This window comes from Elephantulus edwardii, unplaced genomic scaffold (assembly GCF_000299155.1).
Source record: "Elephantulus edwardii isolate Elephantulus edwardi_28Jun2011 unplaced genomic scaffold, EleEdw1.0 scaffold00060, whole genome shotgun sequence".
NCBI classification, from domain to species: Eukaryota; Metazoa; Chordata; class Mammalia; order Macroscelidea; family Macroscelididae; genus Elephantulus; species Elephantulus edwardii.
This window is the reverse complement of record NW_006399810.1, coordinates 5,124,040-5,145,939: the sequence shown is the minus strand read 5'-3', so window position 1 is coordinate 5,145,939 and position 21,900 is coordinate 5,124,040. Positions and strand designations below refer to the sequence as shown.

At 39.1% G+C, this 21,900-nt stretch overlaps 1 protein-coding gene across 2 annotated transcripts in view; it reads right to left on the bottom strand.

Annotated features, from left to right (window-relative positions):
• DPP6 (dipeptidyl-peptidase 6) overlaps positions 1–21,900 on the bottom strand; it is a 1,353,880-nt gene that overhangs the window by 426,172 nt on the left and 905,808 nt on the right. Inside the window, exon 6 of one of the 2 annotated variants that reach the window (XM_006887649.1) lies at positions 3,980–4,032. The exons of the other annotated variant lie outside the window; for it this stretch is intronic. Coding sequence (XP_006887711.1) covers positions 3,980–4,032 — 53 coding nt within the window. The remainder of the gene's footprint in view (positions 1–3,979; positions 4,033–21,900) is intronic. 2 annotated transcript variants of the gene reach the window in all.

Genomic DNA, 21,900 nt, shown 5'->3' with positions numbered 1-21,900 from the left:
GGTATGCCATCAATTCCTGTGGCCTTGGTTTTTTTGCCAATTCCTTCAGAGCAGCTTGAACTTCCTCTTTTATCACCATCAACTCTTGATCATAAGTATCATATGTTGTTTCATGAAATTCTTTGTGTCAGCCATTTCTTTTTGGTAGAGTGACTCTGTATTCTCTTTCCATCTTCTTTTAATACTTCCTGGATCATTTTGCCCATAGCATCCTTAGCATAAAAAAATGTAGTCCTCAATATGGATGAAGCTCAACATCAAGAAGACAAAGATTCTCACCACTGGGTCAATTGGCAGCACCATGATAGATGGTGAAGAGATTGAAGTTGTAAGCAGTTACAGCTTGCTTGGCTCCACAATCAACAATCTTAACGCCAGCAGTTAGGAAATCAAAAGATGAATTGCATTGGGGAAGTCTGCTGTCCTGGACCTCTCCAGAGTACTGAAAAGCAGTATCAGTCTAGAGACAAAGTTGTGCGTAATCCAGGCCATAGTCTTCTCAATTATTTGTTTTGCTTCAGAGAGCTGAACAATGACTAAGGATGACAGGAGAAGAACAGATGCCTTCGAGTTTTGGTGCTAGAAAAGAGTCTTGAACATACCATGGACTTCTAAGAAAACAAAATGGTCTGTCTTGGAGAGGGTGAAATCAAGTTTCTCTTTGGAAGCAAGAATTTGAACTCCATCTCACATAATTTGGACAAGTGACCAGGAGGGACCAGTGCTTGGAGAAGGATATTGTGCTTGGAAGGGTGGAGGGACAGGGTGGAGGAGAAGACCCTAGATGAGATGGATTGAGACAGTAACTGGGGTGATGGGATTAGGTGTGTAAGAGTCAGTGAGCCTGGCTCAGGATAGGGCAGGTTCAAAATCATTGTACTTACGGTCGGTATGACTTGCAGGTGACCTGATGGCACGTAACAGCCATACCACAACAAAAGTCAATAGATACATGTGTCAATTATCAGTATTTTTAAAATGTTATCATAGTAAAACACACATAACAAAGATTGTCCTATTAAAGATTTTTAAGTGTCACAATTCAGTGGCATTAGTTTCACTCACAATACGCTATCATCATCACTATCTTCTCCAGAAATTTTCTATCATCCTAAAAAGAAACTTCTATTCCCTAAGCAATAACCACCGCCCTCCTTGGCCCTCTCCAGCCCTTGTAACTGCCAATACATTTTTGCCCCCTCACCAACCCCCATCCCCACTTCTGGTTTTTCATGTGTGTGAGATCATGGAAAGTTTGTCCTTTTGTGACTGACTTAGTTCACCTTACATGATGTTTTCCAGTTTCAGTGCTGTTTAAGCCTGTCAGGATTTTGCATCTCTTTATCTCTGGCATTTGGCCTATCCAAATTATATCTACCTTTTGGCATTTATAACTATCATATTTGAGAATTAATTAAAAACTAGCTCATGAGATGTTGGCTTTGTGGTGGTGAAGGGGATTGGGATGAACCTTTAGATTTCTGAGCACAGAAACTGAGTCTCAACACAGGGGACTGTGGCCTTACTGTAGCAGCTTCTTGGCCAGACTCCTGTCCAGGCTCTCCAATGCTGTTCCTCTTTAAATTATGACAAAGGCCCTAAAATATTCACACATGATATTAGACATAAACTGGTTTTTATAGTTTGGAGTTTTACACATTTATATAAGATGGAATGAAATATCCATCATGTACAATCAATTCTTTTGTTCCCAGAAGGGGCAGATAAATCTCAAGGCATAATTATATTTCTGCCGGCCAGGGTCTTTGAAGATGTATATCTGCTTGAAAAAATAATAGAATTATTCCTTCTTCGTCAAGAGTATTTGGGCTTCTGTTTGAAATATGCTTTTAATGGAGAAAAAGTCTTTTTACTGCAGTATGTACTCTTTATTTTGCTGGTGTCCGACTTTTCTATTATCTAACAGAGACTGTTAATCATACCTTGCTGTGTAACTACATGCACCTTTCACTTGTCTGGAGTCCAAATGTAATTATTTCCTTCAGGTGTGTTTTCCCAGGGTCTGGTCACACCCTAGCTAGGCTTAGTGAAAAGCAGACAGCTGCAGGCCTCAGCACTCGGGCTGTGATGAATGCCCACCTCTGGCACCATGTGTGTCTACAGCCCCTCCTGTTGAAATGTGTTTTGAGAAAATTGGGACATCACACTTTAAATATTCTCAGGAACCAAGGCAACATTGCCAGCAGCATGATTCCATTTCTTTATACCTTTCCTGAGTACCTAATGCTTTCAAAATATTGTGATAATAACTATGGAGGTTACTAAGGAACACAGAGAAGGGACACAAGGAGGGGGAAAGAGACAAGAATGAAGGATCGGTGGGTAGAGAGAGAAGGCGGAGGAAGGAAGAAGGAAGAAAGAGAAAGAGGAAAAGAATAAATGGGACACAAACCCCACCACTGCCTGCCCAACACTGTGCAAAAGGTTTCTATCTGTGCTGGACTTTTTGAGAGCCTGGATGAGCTGGGTGTGCAATGAGAAGTTTTAAGGTAGCATGCAGCTGGAGGTGCAGTTAAAAGTGGGCACCGATACCTTCCTCTTAGGAGAATGCCTAAGGTCAGGCAATGCCATGAAGCATGAATGCACTCACACACACCCCCACTCCACCACACACACACACCCCACCCATTAGCAATTCCACCCTGGGTGGTGAGTAGAGAGCTCACTGTATCTATAGCTGTGATTACAGTTCCTTTCACAGTGTTAAGTTTATGATTATTTATTTCAGTCCCATCTGTGTACATTCAGTGTTTGTTTTGGAAGACACATGACGGAAAAAAAGAGTGCTCAGTGGCCTAGAGGTAAGGAACTGCACTGTCAACTCAAAGGTACACAGTTTAAATCCACCAGCTGCTCTACTGAAGAAAATGGGCAATCAACTCCTATGCAATTTACAGTTAGTGGAAGGTCAGCTATGAGTCAGTATCCCCTTGACAATGCACAACAACAACAATATGGAGATATCTATCTATCTATCTATCTATCTATCTATCTATCTATCTATCTATCTATCTCTCTCCATATATATATATATATCTATATACACATATAGATATACATATATATACATACATATATATACACACATATACATACATACATATACACACACACACATATGAAAATATATATAAAATATATGACCTAGGAAGCCTTCTAAGATTTGTAGAGTCAATATACCATGCACCAGATGGGGCCACCACATCTGGCTGGAACACAAAAAAGAAAAATCTTACTCCACAGAGTTGTTGTTATGTACCATTATGTCACAGGGGACTCATGGTGACCCCATCTATGTACAAAAGCCCTAAACCCTACTCTATCCTGCGCCAATCCTATTATCTCTGACACACTTACCCCCATTACCCCAGTCACTGAATCAATCCATCTTATTGAAGGTCTTCTTCTCCTGCACTGTCCCTCTACCCTCCCAAGCATGACATCCCTCCCCAAGGACTGGATCCTCCTTGCAACATGTCCAAATTATGTCTGATGAAGCTTCAGAATGCTTGCCTCCAAGAAGCAGCCTGGTTTAACCCATTCTAGGACAAACCTGTTCATTCTCTTAGAAGTTCATGGTATATTCAATACTCTGACACCACAGCTCAAAGGCATCAATTCTCCTTCTTTCATCCCTAGTCATTGTCCAGATCTCTGATGAATAACAAATGATTGCAAAGACCATATTGAGTAATCTTTAGGAACCAGAGCAAGATATGGGCAGAGTGATTTTTTGGGGAGGAAGTTTGGGAAATGGACAAGTTACTGAACTTAAGCAACACCTTTAGTACAATGACCCAAGAATTAATCACTGAGGTTTTGCAATGTCAGAGACCTTCATTGTCTAAAGTAAAAATGCTGTTTCCTCCTCTAAAAGTTAAAACAAGTGTTCAACTCTCCACTCTTCACTTTGTTCTGAAAAAGTTTTAATTAAAATAAAATTACAGAAGACTCTTACCCATGAGGAATTTTGCTCAGGACATAATATCCAGTGTAGGAGTGTTGATATATCTGAAAGAGAAAATAAATAAATGCATTGGAAAAAACAAGCAAAAAAAATAGAGAAAGCATGAAGTTAAACAGTGTTATTACTGTATTTTTCCAATCACAGTGAAAATAAACATCAGCAGACCAAAAATTGTTATTTGGGAAACCTCGAGGCAAAGTCTTTTATTTACTTAGGAAGTCAATTTGCATATGTTTAATTTATTTTCATTATTTGCACATGGTTTACAGGGCAGCCAGAGGCCTGATGTCATCTCCATGGCTACCTGCTTTGTGATTAAGTTGAGGGCCAAGATGTCCAGCCTAACTACACAGATCCTAGCACAGATCTGGTATCCTATCGTGGACACCTTGGCCATCAGGGGTAGACAGAGTCACTCAGGTCCAGTGGAGCAGTCAGATCAAGTACTTTAGAGTTCCCTGTAAATTATGGCAAAGGTTCAACTAGAAACTGCATTTTGAATTCTCAGTAAGTTGCCATCTTAAGTCAAGATGGGCTTCTTCGAGAAAACACTTGTCTTTCTGTTTGATTTGAGCTTTATCTCTTTACTTCTGGTTGTTGCAATGCAGGGTTGAGTAGGAATCAACTCATAGTTGACCTCCAGAGGGTTTTCAGAGGCAGTAAACTGCCCATCTTTCTCCCACAATACAGCTTGTAGGTTTGAACCTCAAGCTTTTGAGTTGGCAGTGCAACACCTTTCCATTAAGCCACCAGAACTCAACTTCTTATTGTTTCAGTTGTGTGCCATCAAGTAGGAACCAACTCATAGCTGATCCGCAGGTGGGTTTCTATAGGAGGAGAGTGCCTAGCCTCCTCCCATGGAGCAGATGGTGGATTTGAACTGTCTTTGGGATCGTAATATAGCTTCTTAAATTAACACTAGGTAGCCAGAGCTTCCTGAACTTCTGATGTTGATGATGATTGCTGTTGAGGTGAGCATGACTCATAGTGACTCTATGAACAAAAGACCTGAAGTCTTTCTATAACTATCATTGTTTCTCAAAGTTCACAGAGTTTCCAGAGGCATGTTGTTTAGGAAGTGGATGCCACTCCTACTTCTGATAGTGATCAACAAACTGAGAAATCATGGCAATAAAGGGGCTAGAATAGCACGGCTTTCAAAACCATGATAATGAAAAAATAAAACTATGTTTCAAAACTTCTCAAATCTCTGACATTTTCTTAATGTTACTCCTCAACCCTCAAATGCAATGATGCAAACAGAGGGGTGTATAACAGTAAAGAAAGTGTTAGCAGCCTTCATATCCAGATTTCTAGCTAAGGGAGCCATTTAAATGTATAGGGTGGACTTAATTGCATGGTAGGGTTCCTCTATCTTTTTATATTATCCAGCAATAAAGAGAAATGAGGTCCTCTAAATCCTGCAGCATAGACAAACCTTGAAAATATTATGCTATTTGAAATATTTCAGTCACAAAAGGAGAAGTATGATACTACCTGTATCAAATATTTAGAATCGGCAAACACATATACTAGTGGTTACCAGGGTGGGTAGGATGGAGGGAGGAAAGAAAAGAAAACAAAACATTTAAGGAACACTGTTTTATTACCCAAATGTTAAGTGATGCTAAGTCAAGTATGACCTATAGTGACAAGTTCATGAACAATAGATCTGAATTTTGTCCTTGGTACCTGTTGTTAGGCCAGCAATGAGCACAAACCACTTGTACCTTATAAGAAGAGAGGAATTTAGACACAGACTGAATGCCATGTGATGGTGAAAGAAGAGTTGGGAGTGATGAACCTGCAAGTCAACACACACCAAAGATTGCTATTACCCATCAGAAGTTAAGAGAAATTCAGAGAACAGATTTCTCCTAGATCATCTGCTATTAGGTACTTTCAAGTCAATTCTCACTCTGAGACCTCATGAGCAACAGATTGAAACTTTGTCCTTTCTTCAGCCATTGTCACAATCTCTGCCATGTTCAAGCCCACTGTAGTCATTATGTCAATCTATTCCACTGAGGTTCTTCCCTTCTTTGGTTAACTCAATACCTTTTTCAAGTATGACGTCTTTTTCCAGTGACTGGAAAAATGATTTTGGTCATGATCAAAGTATGTGGTAAAGCTTTCACCATCTATGCCTCGAAGAAGCACCCTGCTTTTGCACCCTGATTTGCTTCTTCTTTTGTCAATCTATGTTGTAGCCAATACTTTGTCAGCATCACAATTCAAAAGGAACAAACTTTATAGACATATTTTTATTTCCTGCCTTAAGAAATGTAAGAGAAGATCCTCACCCTGAAACCCACAGCGTCCCTTTTCAGCAGGAAGTAGCTAAGAGAATACGCCGTCCCCTTTTCCTTGTGACTCAGGGTGAAGTCTCTCTCAGGGAGGAGTGATAGGGAATGGCAAAGGATACACTGACAAAGAAGATTAATCAGAACTGGCTTTGACAAGCACTGTGGCATTTGGACAAGAACGTTCATAGAGGAGGGTAGAGAGAATAGTGCAACAATGAAGGAGTGGAAGCCCAAAATCTCTGTAAATGTTTATGAAAATTAATAAAATATAATTATAGAAAAAAAAAGTAAGAATAAATTTCTGTTGTTTTAAACCACCTTGATGATGTTGTGCATTATGAAGTCAGCTCCAACTTATAGAAATCCTACACATAACAGACCAAAACCCTGCCTGACTCTACAGTACTCTCACAGTCTGTGTTGCCCTTAAGCCCATGATTGTCGTTATTGTGTACTAAGCCACAAATTTGTGGTAATTGGTAATACAAAGTTTTGGAAACAAATTCAATATCCTCATTCCATGCTTCATAACCTCAAAACCTCAACATGTCACAATATAAACTCTGCAACAACCACCAATAACTAGTTCTCTTGATATTTCCTCTTTCACTTGACAGCTCCATCATCTACTCAGTAAATTGAATTGAAAAGGTTTGTTTCTCCCAATTCCATTTTTTGTTCCCTTCTCCTGCAGTAGTTTCCCAACAACTTTAAGCTTTTTAATCACAACTGAATTTCCAACTATTGTTATTTGTCAGCATTTCTTTTAAAAAATTAAAATTCATGATTTGATTGGAAGTTTAAAAAACAAATTAATTTTTCATTCAAATATGCATGCATCTATTGTTCAATTACATTAATTTCAATAATCACAATGTAATCACATTTTTCTCACTTCTTCCCCATAATTCTGGTTCCCATTAACACTTATATACCTCTTTGTGTTCTTGAATATTATTGTGCTGCATCTCTTTATTGGATATTATCTTTCCTTTCACCTATCATAATATATATATTCTTTTATCTACTAATCTTACTCCCTTCTTTCTTCCTTCCTAAATCTGCCAATTATTCAAGAATGATTCTACCTATACCTAGAAAAGATTCTAACTTTATCCCTAATTTAAAGCTTTTCCTAATGAGTGGCATCCACATCCTAAACAACATGCTTCTGGAAACTCTATGAACTTTGCTAAATGTCTATAGTTGTAGAGGCGATTCAGGCCTTTTGTTCATAGGGTTGCTATGAGTCATAGACAATCAACAACAACTCTGATACTATCTTTGTCATTTCCTGACTGACTTGTTTCACTCGGTACAATTTCCTCTAGATGCATTCACTTCATGGGGTTTTTCATGAATCTTTAATATTTTTTAGGGTTGCACAATACTTCATTGTATCATTTTACTACAGTTTCTTTATCCATTCACCTGTTGATGGATATTTGGGTTATTTCCATCTCTTTGCTACTGTAACTCATTATGCATTAAATATGAATGTGAATATATCTGTTCATATGGCAACACTTACTACTTTGGAATACATATCTACTAGAGGATGGCTGGATCAAATGTAATTTTTATTCTGAACTAAGGAAACACAAAACTGCTTTCCACAGTGGTTATGTCATTTTGCATACCTACCACCAGTGTATGGGAGTTCTAATCTCTCTTTACCCTTACCAACATTTGTTGTCTGATATTTAATTGAGCTGCCATACTTGCTTGCTGAAACTGAAGAAGACCTGAAGCGCATGTTGCAGAAGGTTAAGGACAGTAATCTTTAATATTGATTGAAGCTCAACATCAAGATGACAAAGATTCTCACCACTGGGCCAAGTGGCAGCACCATGATAGATGGTGAAGAGCTATTAGCAGTTAAAGCTTGATGGGCTCCACAGTGAATACTCTTAACACCAGCTCTCAGGAAATCAAAGATGAATTGCATTGGGAAAGTTTGCTGGCAGGGACCTCTCCAGAGTGCTGAAAAGCAACAAAATCAGTCTAAAGACAAAAGTGTGCATAATCCAGACCATGGTTTTCTCAATTACTTGTTATGCTTCAGAGAGCAGGACAATGAATAAAGATAACATAAGAAGAATGGATGCTTTTCAAGTTTTAGTGCTAGAGAAGAGTCTTGAACATACCATAGACTGCTAAAGAAAACAAAATAGTCTGTCTTAGAGAGGATATAACCAAGTCTCTCCTTAGAGGCTAGGATTTCTCACATAGTTTGGACATGTGGCCAAGAGAGACTGGTCCTCGTAGAAGGGCATCATGCTCAGAAGGGTGGAGGGACAGCACGGGGAGGAAGACCCAGTATGAGATGGATTGATATAGTATCTGAGGCAATGGGGTTGGTGTGTCAGAATTATTGAGAATGACTCAGGACAGGGAAAGGTTGAGAGGTACATAGGGTTGTTATATGTCTCAGGTGACTCAATGGCACATAACAACAAAAACATACCATATTGGTTGGGTTGTTTTTTTTTAATTTAAGCCTCACATTTAGAGTCAAAACAACCTCAGGGAGGGTCTTTGTATTTTAAAAAGTCAGATGTTATTATATTTTGGAGGAATGTTAGAGTCAAAACAACCTCAGGGAGGGTCTTTGTATTTTAAAAAGTCAGATGTTATTATATTTTGGAGGAACGTTCTTCTAGGTGGTACAGCATGCTTCTGTCAATATGCTGGACTGAGGTAACCCGGGGTTGATGTGATGCTAAACCTTGTGCCACTTGGGTGTCAAATGCCATAAAGGTTACCCATGGTGGACAGTGTTTGGTGGAGCTCCCAGTTTAAGACAGATTTGGAAGCAGGAATGGCACCCACTTCCTAAACAGCATGCCTCTGGAAACTCTGAACTTTGATAAAAGACTATAGTTATAGAAAGGCTTCAGGCTTTTTGTTCATAGTGTCAGTATGAGTGGTGCTTGACTCCACAGCTATCAACAATGACAACTGTTGCTGGGGTGAGTTGATAATGTGATCTTTGGTTTGATTTGCATCTCTCAACTAACTAATGGTTTTGAACATTTCTTCATGTATTTCTTAACAATCTGAAGGCCTCCTTTGGTAAAGTCTTTTCAAGTCCTCTGGCCATTTTGGAATTGAGTTGTCTTTTTCTTGTTGAAATGTTGGAGTTTTGAATACATTTTAGAGATTATTTTCTTGTTAGATATATCATTTCCTATTTTTTTTTCTTGTTTGCATGTTATTTCTTTATTTCTTTGGAAGAGTCTTTTTTTTTTAAATCACAATTAAAACTTTATTTAAAATAAACAAAAACAACCCTATTTACAACAGTAGGGTTTAAGTAAAAAATAAAAAATACAGTCACTCCATACTTATTGACACTATTATGTTCCAAAGACTAGGTTGTTAAGAGGAAGAGTCTTTTGATGAACATAAGGATTAATTTCTAGCTTACTCTACCCCTCTACAGAACTTGAAAATAGTGGTAGGAATTGCTCTTCTGCACTGTCCGTATTAGAAACCTGTCTAGTTCTATATAACTTTTTTTTTTTGTCATTCTCTTGTATTATAGACACTGTGAATAAAGGTAGGCACCCATGTACTTCTACTGCAGCTCTCTACTGATACTCTACAATCTTAATCTTATAATCAAGGATGCTTTAGGCAGAGTATTAAATTATCCAGGAGGTACCAAAAGAAGATGGAAAGAATATACTGAGCCACGGTATTAAAAGGAATTAGCAGACACAGAAGAACTTAATGAAACAACATATGAGCAAGAGCCTATGGTGATGAAGGAAGAAGTTCAAGCTGCTTTGAAGGAAATAGCAAAAAATAAGGCCCCAGGAAAAATGGTGTACCAATTGACATATTTCAGTTAACAGATGCTGCCCTGGATGTGCTCACCAAGTTGTGCCGAGAAATCTGGAGAACAACCACTTGGCCAACTGACTGGAAGAGATCTATATTTATTCCCATTCCAAAGAAATGTGACCCAACAGAGTGTGGAAACTATAGAACAATCTCACTGATTTCATATGCAAGCAAGATTCTGCTGAAGATTATCCAAAAACGACTGGAACAGTACATCAGCAGAGAACTGCCGGAAGTCCAGGCTGGGTTTAGAAGGGTCATGGTACTAGGGATATTTTAGCTGATGTTAGATGGATCTTGGCTGAAAGCAGGGAGTACCACAGGAATGTCTATCTGGCGTTTGACTGTGTGGACCATAACAAACTGTGGCTGACTCTGAGAAGAATGGGAATCCCAGAACACTTGATTGTGATAATGTGAAACTTATACTTGGACCAAGAGGCAGTCATCAGAACAGAGCAAGGAAACACTTCATGGTTCAAAATTGGGGAGGGCGTATGCCAGGGATTGTCCTGTCTCCACACCTTTTTCAACCTGTATGCAGAACAGATCATCCGGGAGGCTGGGCTCTATGAGGAGAAATGTGGGGTCGAGATTGGTGGAAGATCTATCAACAATCTGTGTTATGCAGATGACACAGCCCTGCTTGCTGAAACTGAGGAGGACCTGAGGTGCTTGCTGCTGAGGGTCAAGGTCTGCAGCCTTCAATATGGATTGAGGCTCAATGTCAAGAAGACAATGATTCTCACCACTGGGCCAATTGGCAGCATCAGAATGGATGGTGAAGAGATTGAGATTATTCACATCTTTAGTTTGCTTGGCTTCACAGTCAACACTCTTGGCTCCAACAGCCCGGAAATGAAAAGATGTATTGCGATGGGAAAGTCTGATGTTAGGGACCTCTCTAAAGTACTCAAGAGCAATGGTGTGTCTCTGGACAATGACCAGGGAGGATAGAAGGAGAAGTGATGCTTTTGAGCTTTGGTGTTGGAGAAGAATGATGAAGGTGCCATGGATTGCTAAGAAAACAAACAGACTCATCCTGGAGCGGGTTAAACTGGGCTGCTCCTTGGAGGCAAGGATTCTGGGGCTTCGTCTGACATACTTTGGACATGTTGTAAGGAGGGATAGGTCCTTGGAGGGGGACATCATGCTTGGGAGGGTGGAGGGCAGGCGCAGGAGGGGAAGGCCCTCTGGGAGATGAAGTGATTTGGTGACTGGGGCAATTGGGATGAGTGTGTTGGAGACAGTGAGATTGGCACAGGACAGAGCAGAGCATGATGTGGAGGAAGGCTGGAAATATGGGGGGATGGGAAAGAGACAGATCAGGAAGTAGAAGAAAGTAAAATTTGTAGGCCAAATGATAAAACCAAGGAAAAGTGAAAATTCTTCACATGAGCTGTAAGGAATTAAAACATTGTCATAGAGTTAGAACAGACTTGCCTAAGTTCCTGAGGGCTTTTGTTGTTGTGTGCCCTGGAGTCAGGACTCACTCATAACTGACCCCCTCCAGCAGGTTTTTAGAGGCGGTAAATAGCACAGGAGTTCAACGTTCATCTTTCTCCCCAGAGTAAGCCGGTGGATTCAAACCAGGTGCTTTTGAGTTGACAAGTAATCTAGAGGGTCACCTATAAATCAGTTCCAACTCAAAGGCCAAAACAACAATACCCAAGTTCCCAGAGGCTTTTTAGAGCCTACAAATGGCATGGAGGAAATTGCCCATATTTCTCCTGAAGAACAGCTGGTAGATTTGAACTGCCCGCTTTTGGGTTGGCAGTGTGATTCCTTACCCACTAGGCCACCAGAGCATTCCTCAGGGATTGCAAAAGTAGCAGAAAATGAAAACCTAAAGGGAAAATGAAGCACTAATAGTTAGCTGGCAAATGTTAGCTTAAGTAACTTTAAAAAGGATTTTTTTTGTAAAAAAAATCAGAGTTCATGTTTTTTATTACCAAGTGAAAAGAAAATCTCAGTAGGCTCTCCTCCACACAGTCACTCCCAGGTCTACAGGGAGTTAATAGAGCGGAGGGCTCCTCAGAGAAGGAAAATAATAAGCGTATAGAATCCGAGCCCAAGGCGTGTGAACCACAACAGACAGCCACTCCATGAAGGCACTGTTCTGTCAATCCTCCCTTTCTGCCCTCAGAATAATTGAAGAAGGCAGCAAAGATCAACACGAAATTTGAACTCCCCTTTCGGGTCATGTGCGGAGCAGGTACGGGAAACACACATCTCATTTTTCAAACATGCTTCATACTCCCCCATGTTTCCATGGCATGTTTCTCAATCTTGGCTGTGACACATTTTCAGAATCACCAGTACTCCTGATCTCAGTAATTAATTCCATCCATTATTATGATCTTCTCCATCATCCAGCAGCTGCTGGGCTTCCTGGAAGCCCCGAGGCCTCCTCTCTGGAATGACTGATGAACAGGTGTGACTTTCAGGGCAGAAGAGATCCCCACGGAGTGGAAGCAGACTTTCCCAAATATATTCCATATCGCTGCTCATTTGGATAATTAAAATGAACGAGCCCCTTCTAACAATGTGGCCTGAGACAAGGACTAAGTAGTTCAGAGTTTCTTCCTGAGAAGAAATGATGACTTCACATTCTTTGCCTCTTAGCATTTAAAGTGGGTCCAGTTGAGGATAATAATTTTTAGAGCCATTTTTTATTTACTTTAAAAATGTATATAAAGTACACAGTGCCCATATATCACCTCTGCTCCTGTATTCTCCCTACAGGTACAGCCTCCTCTCCCCGTTACTGACACTCAGCATTAGTGCAGCACATTTGTTTCAGCGGATGAACCAATACTGATCCATTCTATTAACTGAAGTAGGTAGTTTACATGACGATTCACTTTGTGTTTGTACACTCTTATAGGCTTTGACAAATACATAATGCCCTGTGTTCACCGTCACAAGATCATACAAAATGATGCCAATGGTCAAAAAGTGCCCTGTGCTCATCCCTATATCTCTTCTCCAGATGCTTCTCCAAACTCCTTGGTATCACTGATTTTGTCAATGTCTCTAGAGTTTCCTTTCTACCAAAACGTCACACATACCCTGATAGAGGGCCACTGTGAGTAAAAAGGGGTTGGCCTGATGGCAGTAAGTTTAATTTTTGTTTAGAGTTATATTTAAGTTTGGTTTTATTATTTGTACCAGAATGTCACATAGTTGGAAGTATACAGTATGCTAGCCTTTGAAACTGACTTCTTTCATTTAGCAATACGCACTGAAGCTTCTACCATGTCTTTTTACGGATCATTTCTTTTTACTGCTAGATAAAAAAGGATTATACGGATGTATTACAATGTGTGTATTCATTCACCTATTAAAGGACATTTTGGTTGCTTCCAATTTGGGGCAATTATGACTAAAGCTTCTATGAATATCTGTATGCTGGTTTTTATGTGGGCATGACTGTTCAACATGTCGCCTGTCACCACACTTATTCAGTCTGTATGCTGAGTAAATAATCTAAAAAATGGATTATATAAAGAAGACTGGCATCAAGATTGGGGGTAGTCTCATCAACAAAGTCATGATGCTCATGCAATGAGGACGAGCAGAGAGAGGCAAGGGCAGGCAAGTAGCACAGCATCAGAGGGGAGCTGAGGAATCATCAAATATCACACAGTGTTTCCTACACATTTGGCGAGTCACCACCAGAGGCAATTTCACAACTCCTCAAACTCTCTTTAATGCTTTAGTAAACTTCCAAACTTTGATTAGCAAGAACGGTTCAGCTTTTGGATGTTGGATAACTTTAAATGACAGAAGTTTGTATCATGGTTGAGAAACCTATTTCCTTATAATGTATTCAAGCCAATTTTATCTTTCCCTTGGAGCAAATAAAAACAGACCTACAGACAGGACTCATAACTGTTCTCTAAAACCTTAAAGGCAACTGTAACTCCTATAATCTTGTCTTTGATAGACAGACTGATCACATCTGGTTTATTTCATTGTCTCTCAAGTAGCTTTACTTTCATGCTGCAAAGAACCTAGTCATCTTCTCTGGAGTATTTCACATATTGGTCTTAGTCCTTCCTGGAAACTCCTTCAATCTGGCATGGAAGAAATCACACTTTAGCATGTCATTATCTGACCAGCACCGGAGTGTGGTTGAAACCACAGACATCACGTCACATGCAAAACATACTCTAATTCTCCCAAGATCCCACAGAGAGGTCGCAACCATTTGCTTGGTTCTAATAATTTTTATATTTTTTAAAAAAACATTTTTTTCTAGTTATTTTTTATCTTTTGTTAGACATTAATGCAATGGCCTAGCATCTGGCCAAAACACTTGACTTTGCTCCTATGACTGATGGTCTAGTGAATTATAAGGCCTCCTGGGGAAGCTGAATGAAGATGGCAACTCCCCTTATGAGTCAGTCCTTCTTAGAAACGCTCTCCTTCTCTCAAGCAGAAGGGCACGGTTGCCCCTACGTTCTAATGACTCTATTTGGCACACACTTACATACACGTTGCCAACTCGCTTTATTTCATTTTCATGAAGTTATGTCTCTTTTAAAAATGAGTTTTAAATTGAATAAAAACCCTCACATTCTAGAAATCTCATGTATGTAGGTGTAAAGTGTAATATTTAGTTAAAAATAAAGATTAGTTCACATGATATATCACAAAGAGTAGGACATATCTTAATAAAAACAAATTGTTTGATTTCCCTTAGTCGTATGTCTTTTTTTTTTTCTTTTTCTTTTCTTTTTCCTCACTACAGGGAATTTAGAATTTAGTGTAACAATCTTGGTAAGGTTTAAAATACAGTTGTTTGAGTCAAAATACAAAAGTAACTGACAAATCTTTAAGGTTTGGTGTTTATATTTCCTCTGTTTCTTTCAGAGTAGTCTTTCATGTAACATTTTGAATGAAAGAGACAATTGTTGTGTGCTGTTGGGTCAGAACCAACTCACAGCTGACCTCCCAGTGGATTTTCAAAGGCAGTAAATCATACTAGAGGAGACTGACCTTCCTTCTCCTATGGAGCGACTGGTGGATAGAACCACATTGCCTTTGGGATTGCATTGAAGCTTCTTACCTCTTTTTGTTGTTGCTGTTGAGCTAGTAGTCTCTTAAAACGTGCATCTCAAATGTCTTGTTCTGCCCTCTCCATTGTATTCAGACCTAACATACTATGATTCAATTTTTTGAGTTTAATAATGTTTCTTATGTCCTCTGTATCCATCACATAGAATGTTTCTATCATGTATAAAACAGTATGATTAAAATGAGGATACATCTAAAAAGTCAATCATTTTTAATATCTGAGAAGAACAGGGGAAATTTCCATTATTCTATTTATGTTTCCAAATATCCAAATTCAGAATATCATTGACTTCAGAAATATCAATGTCATTTTCTTTTAATAATGACCTCCTGTCTTCACATGAACATTTCAATTCAAATCTCTAAGTCCATGTGTCTACAGTTCATCTTCTGGAGACAAATAGATTTAGTTGTAGTGTTACTAGCGTGAAATTCAAAGGAAGTGATCCATGAGAATCTCCTTCTGAACTAATTTTCTAAGACACACCCCAGTGTGCTGTGCCTTTTGGCTGAGTGCTGTCCTCTGCTTAGCTGGCCACTAAAAATCAGGCATGTGATTTTTCATACCAGTCCTCTACTTCCTGCTTAACCTTATTTTATATTTTATAATCTTGTGAAATCTGATGATTCAACCCTGCTTTTTCTTGGAAAGCCAATATTTTCATTTTCTCTTGCCGTATTTCCTATCTTACTGAATTCCCCTGCATTCACTGTTTGTAGGACCAGCCTTGTAGAAGGTGAGACAAAAAATAATGATTTCCTTATATTGCAGTACTTTTTAGAATTTACAATTTTTTTTTCTTTTTATCATTTAATTTGATCCTCTTAACTACCAATGTCTTTGTAGGGAGAATTTTATCATTACATCTTTTAAATTAAAAAAAGTATAGTTCACAGAGGCAACATAGAGTATCTAAAGTCACATTTAAAGAATAAGGATGTCAGTTCAAAGACTTGACTTGACCCAGGTCAGGGTATGTTCACTTTTTCATATGTATGCTCAATGTCTCACCTGTCCTTAAGATGGTTTTTAAATTCAGAGGAGTAGTTCAAGGTTCATTTGGTTTTCGTGGACTTGTTTTCATGTCCTTCAGCCTCAATTTGAACTTGCACATGAAAAAGTAATGGTCTGTTCCACAGTTAATACCTGGTCTAGTTTGCTGCTGATATTGAGCTTCTCCAATGACTCCTTCCACAGATGAAGTCAATATGACTCCTGTGTAGTCTATCAAGTGAAATCCGTGTGTGAAGCCACCATTTTAAAAAGGTATTTGCAATGAATAAATCATCGAACATACAAATTTCAGTTATTCAATTCCCAGCCTCATTTTGTCAAATGAATACTTTTTATAACATCCCTTCTTCATTGTTTACATTTTTTGCATTCCAGTCACCAATTTTCATTAATGCATCTTGATTGTACGTTTAGTCAATTTCGGAATGCAACATTTGATGACAATATTCAATTTTTGAACAGAGAAAGGGAACACTGCAAGGGAACACTGCAAGGTTTAAAATTAGGAAAAATGTGCATCAGGGTTGTATCTTCTATCCATACCTATTCAATCTGTAAGCTGAGCAAATAATTTGTGAAGCTGGACTTTATGAGGAAGAGTGTAGCATCAGGATAGGAGGAAGACTTATCAACAACCTGCACTATGCATTTGAGACAACCTTGCTTGCTGAAAGCGAGAAGGACTCGCAGTGCTTGCTGCAAAAGATGAAAAACTAGATGCACGCAGCCTTCAATATGGGTTACATCTCAATATCAAGAAAACAAAAATTCTCACTGCTGCACTGATAAGCATCATGATGACAGATGAGAGAAGATCAAACTGTCAATTCAGTTGACTTGAATGCACAGTCAACACACATGGCACCAACAGTCAGGAGATGTATTGTACTAGGAAAGTCTGCAATCAGGTGTATCTGATTCCGACCATGGAATTTTTTATCACTTGCTATGCATATGAGAGCTAGACAATGAATAAGGATGACAGAGGAATTGATGCCTTTGAGCTGCAGTGTTGGAGAAGAACACTGAATATTCTATTGACTGCTAAAGAAAAAACAGATAATGTCTTGGAAAAATACAGCCAAAGTGATTTTTGGAGGCAAAGATGAAAAAGCTTAAACTCACATTCTTTGGGCATGTTGTCTGGAGAGGGTGTAGGTCCAGAGAAAGAGAGGAAGACCCTCAATGAAGTGGATAGATACAATGACTGCTGCAATGAGTTCCAGTACGTCAGAAGTGATGTGGATGACACAGGATAGGGCAGGGTTCAGATGTGTTTTTCATAGGGCCACTGTGATGACACCTCTTATTATTGTGTACCATAGAGTTGGAAATCACCCATATCTGACCCTCTGTTGGGTTTTCACAGGCAGTTAATGGCACAGGAAAAGAATGCCCATCCTTTTCCTACAGAGTGGCTGGTGGCCTCGAATCAGGTGCTTTTGAGATTGTGGCACAGTTTCTTGCCACTAGGCCACCAGAGTGCCCTTGACAGAACCTAACAACAATAACATATGTATGTGAAAGTTGGATGATGAAGAAGAATTGATGCCTGGTGAAGAGTGTCAACTATCTCATGGGCTGTCAATAAACAGAAATCTGTCTTGGAAAAACTGCAGCTAGGGTGCTCCTTAACAGCAAAGCTTATGAGATTTTGTCATACAATTCTGCTTTTATAGTAGAGGCCAATATGCTTAGAAAGGTAGAGGGAAAGCAAAAGAGGAAAAGCCTCACTATGAGAAGAATCTGACAAAATAACTGCAACAAAGGGCTTAAACATCACAGACAGTTTGAGACTGGCACAGTATGAGAGAAAGTTTCAATCTAAGAGATGTAGAACAGCTACCACCACCACCAACAGTAAGCTCACAGGGTGACAATAGAAAGAAACTGGCAGTTGTGATAATGGCTCAAGTCTTAATATTTCAAGTTTGAAACTGTTTCCTTACCAGCCAACACAGCCTACAGACAGATACATTTCTTTGAATCTGGAAGGTCTTCCAGTTTTCATGATCACCATACTAAAATAAAAATAACTCTGGAAAGAGTAATACTAAAGCTCCAGTTATCACCTACAGAAAGGGAATAGATGTCAACTAATTGAAATCAAGCTCTCAGAATACAACACAGAATCCAAAATAGATCCTGTGAAGAGAGTTAAAGATGGAAAGAAATGAGGACAACCAAGAGGTGATGAGGAGAAAGTGGCAAAAAGTGTTTACCTTCAAGGTATGAGGCTGAGCACTCTCCACTAAGTGTCTGACAAGTCCCTGCTCCGGAAGCTCATGGCCTATTCACACCCAGCAAATATATGTTTTCTCAGCCATGGAACTTAAGTTCTTTGGGCAACTAGATGCATAAGATTGCACTGACCATTCCGTTTCTATCCTCAGGTTGATAGTGTTGTATGACATTGAGTTGACTGTGACTCAGTGATCCTATGAACAATATATCTGAGCCTTTGACATCCTCAAGATCTCTGAGATGATTGAACTTAGAGTCACTATGTCGGTATATCTCATTGAGGATTTTCCTCTTTTTCAGACACTTCTTCTTTCCCACCATGTCTTTTTCTAAGGATTAGCCTCTCTTGACAACATGCCCAAAGTATGTGAGAGGAAGAAGTTTCACCATCTTTGCTCTAAGGAAAATCCTGGTTGCGTGTCCTCTAGGTTTGTTTTCTTCTTTTGGCAGCTGATGGGATATTCAAGTCCTGTTTTCTGAGGTGCCTCTGAGTGGACTTAGTGGATTTCCAACACTTAGGTTAGCCTCCAACCACATTAACTATTTACACCACACAGGGCACAGCAGTGTTGTGGCTAAGGAATCTGTGTTCCTAATAGAGATTCTAGTTCTTCTTCTTATTTTTGTGCATAGTATCAGGGTTCTGGAACACTTTTGAGTTTTTCTCTTGAGTGCCCACACCCTTCACAAACCCCTCATAGGTAGCCCTGTGAGCCATGTGCTGAGGTCTAAGACCTCTTCCCTCCAAAATTACTCCTAAGTACTTTCTTCTGCACATCTTCTTGAGATGATTTTTCTTTTTTAATTTAAAAGAACAAATGCTTTAGGGTAAATTCTATAGTTTGTGTATTTCCTTCAGTTAAATCTACACATAATTCTTAATTTGATAGATAATTCATAGTTAAAAAGATCATTTCTAGATTCAACTTGAAATACAATGTTGTGAGTTACAGGATAATATTTATATGTATGTTTACAAGGAACTTCGGTGAATACCGCTAGCATTCAAATACACGCACCAATGAATAGAGCCAAAGAGGAGGAAATAGATGATTTCTACCAATTTTTGCAGTCAGAAATCAATCAAACATGCAACCAAGGTGTGTTAATAACAATGAGTGACTTAAATACAAAAGTTGAAAACTGGGAAGAAGGTTCAGTAGTTGGAAAACAGGGACTTGGTGACAGCAGTGAGGCTGGGGACACAGTCATAGAATTCTGCACAATTGATATATTCATAGCAAATACCTTTTATAAGAAACATAAACACAAGCTATATACATGGATTTCCCTTGATTATCTGCACAGATTACATTTCCCCTGATGGTCTACATCTGTAGAAAGAATCGTTGGAGAAGTTTAATATCTACAGAGAAAACTAGGTCAGGTGCTGATTGCAGAACAGTCCATCAACTAAACATATGGAAGTCCAAATTAAAGCTAAATAAGGTCAAATTAAATCCAGAGGAATTAAAATTTCATTTTGAGTCTATGCCCTGTGAATTTAAAAACCAACTCGGGAACAGGTTTGAGGCCTTGCATACTAATGGATAAAGACCAGAAGAATTATGGGAGGATATAAAGAATATCATCCAAGAAGAATGCAAAGAGTCATTACAAAGACAGAAGAAGAAAAGACCAAAATGAGTATCATAAGAGACTCTAAATATTGCATTAGAGTACCTAGAAACAAAGAAAACAGAAGAAATAAAAAGTTATGAAGCGGAATAGAAGATTTCAAAGGGCAGCTCAGGCAGACAAGGCAAAGTATTATAATGAAATGTGCAAGGATCTGGAGTTAGAAAATCAAAAGTTTCAAACTTAGTCAACATTTCTTAAGCTGAAGGAACTAAAGAACAAATTCAAACTCCAGTTGCAATACTTAAGGATCCTATGGGCAGAATACTGAATGATTTAGGAAGCATTAAAATAAGTTTGAAGGAGGATACTGAGTCATCGTACCAAAAAGAATTGGTTGACACAGAAGAATTTCAATAAAGAGCATATGGTCAAGAGGCAATGGTGATGAAGGAGGAAGTTCAGGCTGCTCTGAAGGAACTGGCAAAAAATAAAGCCCCAGGAATTGATGGAATACCAGCTGACATATTTCAAGAAACAGAAGCTTCCCAGGACATGCTCACTAGCTTGTGCCAAGAAATATAGAGGACAACTTCCTAGCCACCTGACTGGAAGAGGTCTGTATTTATTCCCATTCCAAAAAGGAGGACCTGACAGAGTGTTGAAATTACTGAACAATATCACTAATATCACATGCAAGCAAAATCCTGCTGACGATAATTAAAAAAATAACTAGTACATTGATAGAGAGCTATTAGAAATATATATTGGGTTTAGAAGAGGTCATGGCACTAGAAACATCACCAATGTGAGATGGATGTTGGCAGAAAAAAAAATTAAAAAGAGTACCAGAGGAATGTCTGTGTTTCATTGACTATGCAAAGGCATTTGACAGTGTGGATCACAACAAATTGTCATTAACCTTGAGGAGAATGGCAATCCCAGAACACTTGATTGTTCTTATGCAAAACCTATATTTGGCCGGGAAGCAGTCCTCAGAACAGAGTAAGGAAACACTGCATGGTCCAAAATCAGTAAAGAAGTGCATCCGAGATGTGTCATGTGTCCATATTTTTTCAATCTTATGAGAAACAGATCATTTTGGGAGGCTGTGGTTTATAAGGAGAAATGTGGCATCAGGATTGGAGAAAGACTCAACAACCTGTGTTATGCAGATGACACAACCTTGCTTGCTGAAACTGAGGTGAACCTGAAGCACTTGCTGAAGAACATCAAGTATATGGATTGAAGCTCAAGTCAAGAAGACAAAGATTCTCTGGGCCAATTGGCAGCACCATGATGGATGGAGAAAAGATTGAGCTTGTTAACAGTTACAGCTTGCTTGGCTCCATAATCAACACTCTTGGCAGCAGCAGACAGGAAATCAAAAGACAAATTACAATGAGAAAATCTGCTGTCAGGGACCTTTCCAGAGTACTGACAAGCAACAATGTAAGCCTAGAGATTAGGTGCACCTGATCCGAGCCATGGTCTTCTCAATAACTTACTATGCATCAAAGAGCTGGACAATGACTATGGATGACTATGAAGAAGAACTGATGCCTTTGAGTTGTGGTGCTGGAGAAGAGTCTTGAACCTATCATGGTCTGCCAAGAAATCAGGTGTGTCTTGGAGAAATGAAGTTTCTCCTTGGAGGCTAGGATTTTTCAAAAAACATATTCTTTTTTTTTATTCAGTATGGACTGAAGCGCAATGTCAAGAAGACAAAGATTCTCACCTCTGGACCAATTGGCAGCATCAGGATGGATGGCGAAGAGATTGAGATTGTTCACAGCTTCAGTTTGCTCGGCTCCATGGTCAACACTCTTGGTACCAGC